The sequence below is a fragment of the Liolophura sinensis genome, chromosome 1, assembly GCF_032854445.1.
Source record: "Liolophura sinensis isolate JHLJ2023 chromosome 1, CUHK_Ljap_v2, whole genome shotgun sequence".
Taxonomy (NCBI): Eukaryota; Metazoa; Mollusca; class Polyplacophora; order Chitonida; family Chitonidae; genus Liolophura; species Liolophura sinensis.
In genome coordinates this window covers 11,996,777-12,010,518 of record NC_088295.1, presented here as the reverse complement: position 1 = coordinate 12,010,518, position 13,742 = coordinate 11,996,777, and the positions used below count along the sequence as shown (strand labels likewise).

Here is a 13,742-nt window from a genome sequence, read left to right as displayed (position 1 = left end):
CATGGGTATAACGTGGTCGGATTCGACTGAGCCAAGTTCCGAGATCCATGACCTTGACACGGCTGCTGAGACAAATGTCAAGGCCGAGATATAATCGCGCATGCATGGCTTATCCCGGACAGCAACATGGATTCGTGAGTATGCGGTGCAACAGCTGGTTACCAATTTGACAACGAGACTGGGTAATAATTCAATTGAATGTGTTACATAAGTGAACAAGCTCTTAATTGTGGCTCATTACAACTACCAGGGATTTACGAAATAATTGAAGCTTCTGGCACTTGCAGCCTTACATGTGATGACGGGGCTCGACCACAGCCGTTCGTCAGCATCATTGCTACAGTGTTGATCTGTTGTGTCACACCATTATACGTGCTCGCATCACAAATTCCTTGAGCATGATGTAAGCAACCCTCATGCATAAAATTGCCACGTCAGTAATGTGTACTCAAATTACAATTTACTTTGCATTTTAGTTGAATAATATCTTATACAGGCCCAACAAAATTCATGTAGGACCTTAGAAAGTAGCTTTTCGGTCGCCAAACATACTGCATACATGCAGTTAAAGGTCTTTGAGTGATCGAAATTATATAGATGTGATTGAGTGAGCACTGCTTTTAGAGATTAATGTTCTGTAGAATGCCTATATTATTATATTTTTGGTATTAATTGGTGTGCATACATATTAATAGAATTCAGTGGTCAAGTTACGTGTCCATGAAAGTGAAGTAATCATTTGTGAACCTATTAACTACCATACTGAGAAAAGCATTGCCCTTTCCTGGATGGAAATATTGTTCAACTTTTTGTTTACTATATCTCTGTCTCTTCAGAGTGTCACCTTTTCTCTAAAACAGTAGACATAATCTTCACTTGTTTTTAGGGTATATTTTTCAGCTTTTGTGCATAGTTCATGGACACTCCATAATTCACGGTGTTTTATTTTGTCATTTCTTTGATGTTTTCAGGTTCAGCTGATATTGTGTAGCCTCGAGGGTCAGTAGCAGTGCAGATAGGTCTTTCTGTCTTGTGCGTTTGAAGAGAGACAGATGACAGGGTTCCCATGACCTAAGTGTCTTCCAGACAGGTCAGCTAGCAGTTGTCAGGCGTGTCGCTGGTGTATTATCAAGGTGCACGTGGTAATGAAGCAGCCTAGAGGCGACAATCTGTAACTCACTTATCACTCATCTGTGACTGTGTAGTAACCTATGTTTTAGCACCTCAGGGTGTCAGAACAGGCAGTCACATTTCCACCACCCACCTCCGCTGTGCCTGTCTTTAGCACCAGTGTAATATCCTGCCAAGCTGTCCACCTGCCCACTCCTGTAGGAAACCAGACAGGGCTTCACAGGCATTCTCCTCAAGCTACAATTGATTGTTGTCATAGCAACTGTCTCAGGAGCTGGACATTGTGTGGATTTGTTCTGACATATAAATGTAATTTGTCAGACAGAAGAAGCCTAATCTAAGAAATACTTGTGCTAGACAGAATTCTGTGGCATATTTCCAGGTGAGTGTATCCAACGCATTTTTTTGATTTATAACTCTGATGTATTTAATTTCTGCACTTCGCATTCTATACATATGTGACTGAGCACATTATCATGTGAACTGGTAAAGATTCTGACACTGTTTTTACAGAGATGGCGCATCAGAGGCAGAAGAAGTCTTCCTCAGGCAGCGATTTGTCCGAGTTATCCACTGACAGCTGTAAAAGCCACCAGAGCAAGTTTGAATCCCTGTTTGGATTTGATCTGAAGGACCTGTCCAGTGTATTGCGGTTCTTTGCTCTCCTTAACCGCCCCATGGATCCAGCTTGTCTGGGGGTGATGAGATTTATGTATGGTGAGGCATTTTGATATATTTTTTGCTTTGCACTGTTATTCCTAGGTAACATTATTTTTATATGTACTGGCATTACAGTTTTGTAGGGAAGAAAATGCTGTGTATGATTTGTTAATGTATTTGTTATACAAAGGTATTTGTTATACAAACATGAGAAAGCTATTCTCTTGTGTACATGTAGTACGTGGACATGAAGCCTGAAGGTTGATGGTTATCTCAGTGACACTTGGGTCAAATGTGACCTGAAACTGTTGGTTCACGGTGATAACAGCTTCACTCTGCAGTTGTAGATTTGTCCAACAAGATGCAGTGATAACTGGCTTTATAACACAAAAATGTGAATCATAGCCGAATGATGATGTGATCATCTCAGCTTTTGTATTAGTGTACTGTATAGGATTTCATTGTTCATGTAGATCTATGTAGAGTTTTAGTACTTTTGTTTATATATATGTTTGCTTCTTGTGCTTATGGATAAATTTTCAAAATTATGTTTGAGCCTTTATTTCTTGGATGGGATCTTTTATGAGTGATATGTTTTGTTTACAGTAATGATACTTTGCACTTCTCTTGGACAGAGTTTCACCAGCTAATAAAGTCATAAATACAGGGTTTTCACACAGCTCACTGTTTAGATGTGGCTGTGAGTAATGATGTTTGCCAGGTGTCAGATGGGGTATTGGGATTTCCTCTGGGTTTCCCCCATCCATAAACCTGATCACTGGGGATCAGTAAAATTTTCTTGAGTACGCTGTTAAAACTCAGTTGAGATGGATACATGTATATGAATAGATTTGTAGCTTGATTTATGTTCTAACAACTGATTACTGTTGGTCTGACATTCTTCCTGTAGTTGTCAGTCTCCTAAGTTCACATTTCTCTAACTTAATCCTGTTTTTCAGGCCTGCTGATGTTGTTTGACACCATCCAGGAACGTGGCTTGTCTGGTGCTGACCTTATATTTGGAGACAGGAATGAATGTTATTTCCCCCTGTTTAACTTTCTCCATCCCTTACCAGTACAGTGGATGATTATCCTCTACACAGTCATGGCTTTTGGTAATTCCCTTGTTTTAGTTCATTAAAGATTATTTTAATAAAATACATCAGTTGGACATTAATGTACATGAACTTCATTTTCATGCATACATGTATAAGTATACATATTGCTAAAGCATATATGTTCATTTAGAATTATATAAGTGGCTAAAATTATAATTTGATGTGATGGAGAAAACTTTATTGAGTGTAGGATTCTTGAACTGATAACACATGAATTTTACTGTAGTGTTTGTGACCAAAATGTCAGTTGTGAAAATGGTTTGTTGTTATTATTTTCCAGGTGCGTTTGGGATCATGACTGGGTTTCTCTATCGCCTTAGTTGTGCTCTGTTTGTTATCCCTTACTGGTACCTTTTCTTCTTGGACAAAACAACCTGGAATAACCACTCCTATCTGTTTGGTCTGGTGGGACTCCTTCTACTGGTCTCTGATGCTAACAGATACTGGTAAGCTCAGAGACATGATTCTTTTTGCTGAAATAGTCATCATAGTTGTAAGGAACACCGTTGTAATGTTTTCAGAGTAGAGGAGGTTGTGGGAGGTGGACCAGTCTTGTTTGTCGTTCGACAAAAGAGTAAGGTTTCCTTTTTGCATTGCAGTGGTTCCCTCAGACAAACCTTGGCATCATATTTGTGTGAAATCATACAGAATCCAGTGCAATAAAGTGTTTGGGTCTGTAATGACATCTTAACATACAGCATGTGGCTGAGGGTGTCGTTTGGTATAAATTGTGTCAAAAAGTCACAACAAAATATGATTCCACTGTACACATACTGATATGTAATGGATTCATCTGGCCAAGGTGTATAAGGTGTCACCCTCAATGCAGAGATCAAACCTTCAATAACAAGGTACCAATGAAATAAAATAAATAAATAAATCGGTACTGGCAAAAGAGAGTCCTTTCCAGCAAATCTTACCCTGCTTTTTCCTCCCATAAACCTGACTGCCTTCTTTCAAAGGAAATGCTCTTGAGTATAAAACACGTCTTGATGATAGAAATACAATCAGAATTCAATATATGTTGTTTTCATGTTGTAGGTCAATAGACGGGCTGATTTGGCCAGAGAAAAGAAACAGTCATGTGCCACTGTGGAGTTACACCCTCCTGAGGACACAGGTAACCTTTCTGCTAATCCTTACGCTCTTCTTAGATCACAGGTTTTGTAATTCTTCCACATTTTTGTGTGTTTGCAATGTGTTTTTTCAAGCATATTCTGGGGGCATCAGTGCGTAAAGACTGATAAAAAAAACACTTTTTGGCCATTCCAAGCAGTGTAGGATAGTCTCCTAGATTACATTGAAAGGTGCATAAATGGCTCTTTCATGTAAGAAAAAGGTGAAAAATTATGGTAATCTCTGAGTTAACCCTTACAGCTGTTGATCTTCCAAAAGTATCCAAATCATAACATGGAGGTCACAGTGCACATGTACTAATACATTACTACTGCCTTCATATGGAAAGTAAAATGGGCTTGTAACTCAAGCATGCTTTATTGCTGTGAACTCATTGACGTCCTAAAACACATACAGTATGCAAACTGCTTGGTGGTGACTACAGGTGATGTTTCACTTATTTGTCAGTATTAACCTTTGACTGCAAGATATGATTTTTGTTTCAGTTTTTCTTTGTGTATTTCTTGGCTGGCCTAAAGAAGCTGGATCAAGATTGGATGACTGGATATTCTATGCAGAAGCTCTCTCTCCACTGGGTTTTCTTTCCATTCAAGTAGGAATGCCTTGAAATTGTTTTGATGATTCTAGGATAGTCAATATGAAGTTTTCATTGCTACATCTTTCACTGAATTATTGATTATGAACCACACTGCTGCTTCTTAAGTTGTTTTATGGTATATTAGATTGGGAAATGTAAATGGACTAGCTAATTTTCTTGGATGTGAAAATTTAGGATTTTTTAAAATTTGCTGAAAATACTGAAATTTCAACGCATAGATTTGGATGATAATAGTCTGCGTATTACGATGTCTGAACACTTGTGTTTGGTGACATTTAATGATAAAGGGAAATCTAAATTTACTGATTTTGACTACATACATTGTATACACGTCTTCGACAGAGGCCTGGAGAAACAAATAAAGTGTATCAAGTCTCCACATCTAGTAGGTGAAACCGAATATGTTTGATTGTCAGATTGTTCCTGTCAACTGACCAGATAGACCTGTACATAGTCCACCTGGGTGGCCTGTTCCTTGACCTCACCATAGGTTATCTCCTCTTCTTTGATGTCACTCGACCCTATGCCTTCTTCTTTGGGGGCTCATTTCATCTCATGAACTCCCAGATCTTCAGCATCGGTAAGTTAATGTCCATTTTGTGTAGACACTGTTATCAGTTTATTTATTTTTATTTAATTGTTGTTCAGTGTAAGAATTTTCACTTTTGTGATGGCAGTCTGTTTTTTGGAGTCCAGGAAACCTTGGCGTATTGGGTTCGCCAACAGTCTTTTGCAGTGTATTGATGAACTTCACCATGTATAATGTTCACACCATGTTGAAGGAAGACAAGTCTTCAGTAGTAATCTTTTCAGCTACGACCTATTCCCTAGTTTCTGTTGTCATTTCTTTTTTTTTGTTGTAATGATTTTTTTGCAGGAATGTTTCCATGGACTATGCTGGCCACCATGCCTCTGTTCTGTTATGTGGATTGGCCACGAGCTTTGTTTAGGAAGTTCCCATCAAAGCTGTCGTGTGTGCTGCCCTTGGATGACCCACCACAACCCAGCCGCCATTGTGTGTACAGCAAAGAACAAGTGAAACCTGAGGAGGTATGCTAAGTAGACATTAACATGACTCTGGCTAAGCCACGTCAATATTCCATCCATTAAATGATTACTAGTTTATGTCATATGATTAAGATCAAAGTCAGGAGAGGTCATACCATTGTACATGCTGCTGCCACTCTTTGCCCAAAGAACTAAGAGGTTAGAGCAAGGAAACATGATTGATTGGCCCTTTGTCAGTATAATGTAACTGGGTAGGGTGTCATGTTTGGTGTCTTCATCATAATAGTGCAGTGGCGGCAGCACTTTGGTGGCATGGGCTTGCCCTGTCACAAGAAGACACAATATATGTGCACACACATAGTGACTCTTTCGCCGTCATATGGCTGAAAGATGGCTTAGCACGATGTGAAATCCCAAGCATACATAGATACATATACCGGTACATATAATAAAGACTACTTTGTGCTGCAAATGAGTGAAATGTATGTATTATGTATTCCAGTTTTCAAGATCATCATTCACTGGGTAACTGAGTTGTCATGTAGTACACATGCTTAACCAGATGTGATGGCTGACTCTATAAATGGACTTTTAATCAGGAATTCTTCCGAGGACATGGGATGCGCATGTTAGAGTAACCGGAAACATGATTTATACCCCACAGTCGTATAGTTGAAAGGCAAGGGTATGGGTGACGTCAGCAGAAATAGCACCATCCTCTGGCTGTAGAAATAATTTGCGCCTGACTAGTTAAAACATAACATGGCATCACTTTAGGTTGTCTGAATGTATTCACTTTTACTTCCATTGAACTGCGATACCTTGGTTGTACTACATAACAAAAAGAAAAAGAAAATCCCTTCAGTGTCTGAAGGGATTACACTGTAGCAATGACCCAAGAGCCTGTTACCAATGCATTCACTGTGAGTTCAAGTCCAGCTCAAGATGGCTACCAGCAGATGGTCGTGGGTTTCCCCAGGCTCTGCCTGGTTTCCTCCCACAATAACGCTGACCGCCGTCTTATAAGTGAAGTATGCCTTTATACTTCAGTTCATGTTTTATCAAATATGTGTATACATGTAGTCTAGTTTTGCCTTTGAACATGTTTATTCTTCACAAGCTGTTAAAACTGATGTTAGTTTCTACTTGTATTTAGTCTTCAAGAGCAGTGAGAGCCTCAACACAACTGAGGGACAAACCAGGCCCTTACCACAAGGCTGCAGCCATAGGAACTGTGTTATACCTGGCTGTCCAGCTCTTCATGCCTTATTCACACTTCGTCACAAAGGTACACACTTCAGTGCAAAGACCAAGTAGTGAAACAAGACTCTTATGTACCCTGAATGACCTAAAATCTCCCCCACAAAATGGCATTTCTAGAGGCAATTAAATGTCATGAAAATATTATTTTTGGTGCCGAAACTTACAATTTTCCAGTAGAATTTTCCTCAAAACACCTTTCTAAAGTCAGTAGAACATTCAGAATCGGGAAAAATGGGCAAGGTATTCATTGACGAAATGCATGGTCATTTAGGGTAGGTAAAATGATATGATGTGTTAACCACTGTATTCTTTACTTTAAATTCTTTACCTTTTTATAATGGGGCTCTGACTTTGCTGATGTGACATACTAAGCATTAAATTATTAATTATCTATGCATTCATTCATACTTTGAGTTGAACATAGAAATATATTGAATTTTGATCCAGTAAAGAATAAATGGGGAAACTCATTGTTGACAGGGTTATAACAACTGGACGAATGGGCTCTATGGTTACTCCTGGGATATGATGGTTCACAGCTGGTCACTACAGCATGTCAAGATCACATATGTGAAGAAGGACACTGGAGAAGTGGGATACCTCAAACCTTTGGTAAGTTCTTTAACAAACTTTAGAAAAGGTGGACTGGAAATAAATAATGGCTGAGTTAAGTTCTGGTAAGATTTACGAGTAAGAGTTTGCATTTTGTAAGCGTTGCTCATCAAGAGAGTCATTGTCTGTATTTTCCTAAGAGAAAGAAAAAGAAGTGATGGCAGAGGGAAGAAAAAATAATGGCCAGGGGAACAGAAAGCTCTTCAGCTTGATTGATAATCTGCATGTATCTACAAATTGCCTTACATTAAAATATTTGTTTACATTGGACTTTGTTCTGACCTTGTACCTGCACTGTGTCTGTCAGGTCTGGACCCGTGGGAAGGCACGCTGGAGTTCTCATGCTGATATGGTTAAACAGTACGCAACCTGCATTGAGCAAAGGCTCAAGGCTTACAACATCTCGAATGTGGAACTGTACTTTGATGTGTGGCGATCCATGAACAAGAGATTCCAGCAAAGGTAATACTGTCTCATCGTTCCTTTTTATGTCCTGTATAGATGAATATGCTTTCATTATTATTTTATAGTTATCTATTGACAACTAAGCAGCACAGGTAAACAATTAGCTCTTCACCAACAAGGTTGTATGTTTACTGGTACCTGTAACATATGTTCAGACCATCTTGTAAAGGCAAGAATGAATCATGTTTTTAAGCCACTTTCTGGCATCCCCTGTCTAATATTCCTGACATGGCGGTCATTTGATTGTATGTGATGACAGGATGTTTGACCCACGAGTGAACATCCTGGAGGCAGACTGGAGCGTTTTCTCTGACACCCCCTGGATTCTGCCTCTGCTAGTGGACCTGTCTTCATGGAGGGAAGAGCTCAAGAATATTTCAAAAACCTTCAGGAATGAGACAGAAGCGACTGATGTTGTGTTTGTGGCAGATTTCCCAGGTACTTTCACTGGAATGACAAACCATGGCTTCTGCAAATGTTAATTTCATAGTTGAAAATTGAGAACTATATAAAATGCAGTAGAAGGTAATGATATGTTGAAGTTGGGCGTTAAGCAGTGATACATGTAACATGCTGATCTGTCTTGTGTTTGTGTGAGATCATACCATTAGTAAGGTAAATTTAACAGAAGTATTCCTTGAAATGAAGCCATATGTCCGTATGTACAAATAGAACAGCAGTATATTTTGTTTGATGACTGTAGCACGTGTGATATTCTATGACAGGCCTTCATTTGGAGAACTACATACAGGAGCACCTGAACACGACCCTGAAGGTGTTACGGGGGGAGATAAGGGTGGAGTTTGAGTCTGACAAGCATAACTACAGCCTGAGTGAAGGAGAGACCATGCAGGTGAGCTACAAATCAAAGAAACACTGGCAACATGTGATACACTGACACATTGGAACACACTGGCAACATGTGAGAGACTGAGACATTGGGACACACTGGCAACATGTGAGGCACTGACACATTGGAACACACTGGCAACATGTGAGAGACTGACACATTGGGACACGCTGGCAACATGTGATACACTGACACATTGGAACACACTGGCAACATGTGAGAGACTGACACATTGGGACACGCTGGCAACATGTGAGAGACTGACACATTGGGACACGCTGGCAACATGTGAGGCACTGACACATTGGAACACACTGGCAACATGTGAGAGACTGACACATTGGGACACGCTGGCAACATGTGATACACTGACACATTGGAACACACTGGCAACATGTGAGAGACTGACACATTGGGACACGCTGGCAACATGTGAGAGACTGACACATTGGGACACGCTGGCAACATGTGAGGCACTGACACATTGGAACACACTGGCAACATGTGAGAGACTGACACATTGGGACACGCTGGCAACATGCGAGACACTGACACATTGGAACACATTGGCAACATGTGAGACATTGACACATTGGGACACACTGGCAACATGTGAAACACTGACACATTGGGTGACACTGGCAACAAGTGAGACACTGACACATTGGGACACGCTGACACTGACACATTGGGACACACTGGCAACATGTGAAACACTGACACATTGGAACACACTGACACAATGGGACACACTGGCAACATGTCACACACTGGCAATATGTGAGACTCTGAACATTGACACACACTGGCAACATGTCACATACTGACAATAAGTGAGACACTGACACATTGGGACATACTGGCCACATGTCACACACTGGTAACGTATCACATATTGACACACTGGAACACATGAGCAACATGTGAGACACTGACAAATTGTCACAGACTGGTAACGTGTCACATATTGACACATTGGGACACACAAGCAACATGTGACACACTGACAAATTGGGACACACTGGCAACATTTGAGATACTGACACACTGGGACACACTGACAGCAAGGAACACATTGGCAAAGTGTCACACATTGAGACATTGGCAACATGTCACATGCTGGCCACTCTGACACATTGGGATGCACAGGCCACATGTCACATACTGGCAAAATAGACCTCACTGGCAAAACTTGACTGACAAAATCTGACACACTGACAAAAATAGGACTCGCTGATAAACTGTGACAAACTGACAAAATGTGAATGGAGTAGATCTTGCTTGTTTATTTTTCCACATGTTATTATATGTACATACTGTAAATCCTCAACCTTTTCAACCACAAGAGCATTTTTTCAGTGGAAGTTATGCATACAATTATTAGGAAAATGACACTAAAAATGATTTGTTTGTGTCATTAAAGATGCAAGCTCCATAAAACTGGGCAGATTATTTCTCTACACCAAATTGGGCATATGAAATTGCATTAAAACTCTTTGTGTAACAAATGACCAAGTACTTGATTGTCGAACTTTAGTACAGTGATTTGAAATTGTTACCATCTATTTTCCAGCTGCCTGCTGATGCCTTCCACACTGTGTACACAGTATCTGATGAACCATCATGTTATATGTATGTCTATGTGAACACCACCTACATTCAGTATGTCAAAAACTTATCTGCCTTTGAAGATGAGATCATAAAGTTGGCTCCAAAAGACAGAGGTAAAATGACATGTTAGCATATATATATTTCACACAATTACTTCCAGTCATTTTTGATCGGTCTGGCTCTTTTTATTACAAGAAAATATTTCAAAGTTGAAATGGCTAGCATAAGCAACAAATGAAGGTAAACATTGGTTTTTACTGTGTAGATTAGTAGGGGGTTTTTATTATTAATTTTATAGACTGAAATTTTATGGATATTTGTAAAGCCTACATGTTATGGTTAACAGTAAGGTGAACAAAATTGCTATTACAGATGGACAAGCCAATTTAACAAGAATCCTGCAGAGTCGCCCTGGTGACAGCCCCCTGGTGGCAGAGTACAAAGACTCTCTGAGGAAGAAGAGCATCCGACAGTCGATTGAGCAGCGGCCATTTTGGTGGGGTGTGCTGGACTTCTGGGTCAGGAAGTTTAACGTCTTCAAGAGAACGTAAGGCTGATAGGGATTAAGCTAAAGGTGGCTAGGGAACAAAACACTTAGATGGTTGTGAATTACTAGTATGAACAATTCACAGCTTTATTACAAATGATACAAAGTGTGATATAAATGATTTGGTTTGGTGGGTTTTTTATGCCAAGTATGAGTTCCAGGAGTTCAAAGTTCCTGCCTTAATATTCCATGTAGTCCAGGTACTATGCTTATCCTTCAATCTTAATGTGTTAGAGAGCAAAATATCACGATTTGGGTACATGAAAATGTCCACATACATGCACGTAGTCTTCATTTTGAAGGAACATTCAATCACCTGAAAAGTGGTATAATGCCAAGCTTGCCATTTCTGTTTCAGCTATCATGTTGTGCGAGCTGGTTTCACTAGTGTGTTCACCAATCAGACTGTAGCTGAGGTCATGGCAAGTCTTAATAAACAACCAGAACAGGATACTCCTGATCAGTCCAATAAACAAAGCTCAACTGACACCCCTGCTAAGGAAGACAAAAACACTGATTCGTCTGCTGACACGTCTGCAGATTCAGGCGTGAATCAGCCAGGGTTAGGTTCAAACCAGCCCGATGGTCATCCTCAGCAGGCTGACCCAGTCACCCACCAAAGCTGATAGCTCTGCTGACAGCAGTTCACAAGTATTAAACACTGTGTCTTCATCAACCGTCAGTCATAAAGTATTTCTTTTTTTTTTATATGTGATGCTACTATTGTTAGTTTGTAATATTATTTATTGTCCACATAAGTTAGCTTTATTTCTTAAGATCTGTTGAGTCAATACGTCTCATAAATAACATGTACACCAGATCTTTTTGTCCATTTTTTTTCATTATGTCTTCTAATCAATGACAGAATGTAATACCAAGAACATTCATTCAGATTTTTGCCTTTCATCATTGGGTTTCTCTCATCATTGAGAGAAAAGAGCACTTTTCATGATGGGTACCCATTTAACAAGATACTAATGTCAGCATTTAGTCCTAAAATACCCTTCCTGTTGCTATTAAGTAGATGTAGGCTGAGGTAGCACAGTTGACTGGTGATCTTATGCTTGAATCATATGAAACATGAGATCTTCAATTTCAGTCATTGCCTTATCTTTACTGCTTTCAAGGCATTGGTGGCAGCATGCCTTTGACATTTCTCATTGTACAAGGTATTTCATTGTAGATGTTTTGCCTTTGACTAACTCAGCATACATACTGAGCTCCCCTTGTTGCCAAAACACTACTGCAAATAAGCCTGATAGCACATTCCTGGCATTCTTGTTTTGCTAACTCATAAAAGTGAAGGTCATTGCATTTGTGCTTCTGTCAGAGGCATGGGTGTAGGCTGTGCTTCAGTCAAAGCATGGGAGTGTATGTTGTGCTTTAATCTGGACATGGGAGTGTAGGTTGTGCTTTAATCTGGGCATTGAAGTGTAGGGTGTGCTTCAATCTGGGTGTGGGAATGAAGGTTGTGCTTCAATCTGGGTGTGGGAGTGTAGGTTGTGCTTCAGTCTGGGTGTGGGAGTGTAGGTTGTGCTTCAATCTGGGTGTGGGAGTGTAGGTTGTGCTTTAATCTGGGCATTGGAGTGTAGGGTTTGCTTCAATCTGGGTGTGGGAATGAAGGTTGTGCTTCAATCTGGGTGTGGGAGTGTAGGTTGTGCTTCAGTCTGGGTGTGGGAGTGTAGGTTGTGCTTCAGTCAGAGAATTGGAGTGTAGGTTGTGATTCAGTCAGGGGATTGGCGTGTAGGTTGTGCCTCAGTCAAAGAGTTGGAGAGTAATTTGTGCTTCAGTTTATTGTATAATTATTGTGATACATTGCATTTTGCTGTGGCATAAATTTTACTCACAAAATGCTTTCACTATTTCTATTTCTCTTGTAAATTTCTAATGCTTAAATGTTGGTGCTCTAATCTTTATATTCTGAATTTTTTTAATTTTATGAATGTGTATTGATTTATCACACATCCGATTATATTGTGAAGTACCAAATATCATCTGAAAATATTTGTGGAAATATATTTACATCACTTTATTGTGTTGTGTAAAGAGTATACTCTGTAAAAATGTCAAACACTGATTATAATCAGCTTGTCTTTTGAGATAGTCTATAATTATAGATATATGTATATTTTGCATGAAGTTCATCAATAGGTCACATATGTGTCAGTATGACTACCAGTACCTTCAAGTTGTATATTTTGGTGACATTCGCATCAAGCTTAAAGTTGTAACATAGTACACTGTCAGTGATGTCATGCGCTGAGGTCAAAATCGTTTTTTTTTTTTTTTTTTGGCTAGTTTCATTCCGTGAACATGACCTTACCGAAACTGAAATGACAGGTAAATTTGTGATAGATTTGTCTACAGCTGTATAGTAGAGTGTTATTTGGGAAACCCTACTCATTCTAATATTTCCTTCAGATACCGCAGTTTTTTTTTGTTTGTTCTTGTATAGTCGGACATAATCACTACTGTAGATGCATAATATATATAACCATGTGTGTATCAGACTCATGCTTCAAGAACAGCCCCGTGTCCGATGAGTACACCATGAAGCTGGACTGCTTAACAGTTTGCAGAATATTTCTGATTAACTGAGCTAGCCATTGACTGCGATGTTCATAACACAGGTGTAGATCACAAGACCCATGTCAGTAATCAAGAATAAAGAATTCCAATCTTATCAGACAGGTTTTGTTATTATTTTTAGTATAAGATGCCTTTCCTTGCCTGTTGTATCAA

General features: G+C 39.6%; 1 protein-coding gene across 1 annotated transcript; it reads left to right on the top strand.

The window, feature by feature from the left end:
* Window positions 1-125: 125 nt before the first annotated feature.
* Window positions 126-13,671, top strand: LOC135468967 (vitamin K-dependent gamma-carboxylase-like). Its single transcript, XM_064747469.1, has 17 exons — window positions 126-182; window positions 972-1,513; window positions 1,645-1,848; window positions 2,751-2,906; window positions 3,190-3,355; window positions 3,951-4,029; window positions 4,532-4,638; window positions 5,061-5,224; window positions 5,522-5,694; window positions 6,809-6,940; window positions 7,396-7,527; window positions 7,835-7,989; window positions 8,252-8,430; window positions 8,718-8,845; window positions 10,416-10,566; window positions 10,826-11,000; window positions 11,359-13,671. Exons 3-17 carry the CDS (start codon window positions 1,647-1,649, stop codon window positions 11,624-11,626), a joined length of 2,367 nt encoding a protein of 788 aa, XP_064603539.1. The 5' UTR covers window positions 126-182; window positions 972-1,513; window positions 1,645-1,646; the 3' UTR covers window positions 11,627-13,671.
* Window positions 13,672-13,742: the final 71 nt, after the last annotated feature.

Coding starts and splice junctions, on each gene's coding strand:
- LOC135468967 (XM_064747469.1), top strand. CDS start 1,647: ATGGCGCATCAGAGGCAGAAGAAGTCTTCCTCAGGCAGCGATTTGTCC. Junction 4,639..5,060: donor TGGGTTTTCTTTCCATTCAA/GTAGGAATGCCT, acceptor TTTGATTGTCAG/ATTGTTCCTGTCAACTGACC. Junction 5,225..5,521: donor CTCCCAGATCTTCAGCATCG/GTAAGTTAATGT, acceptor ATTTTTTTGCAG/GAATGTTTCCATGGACTATG.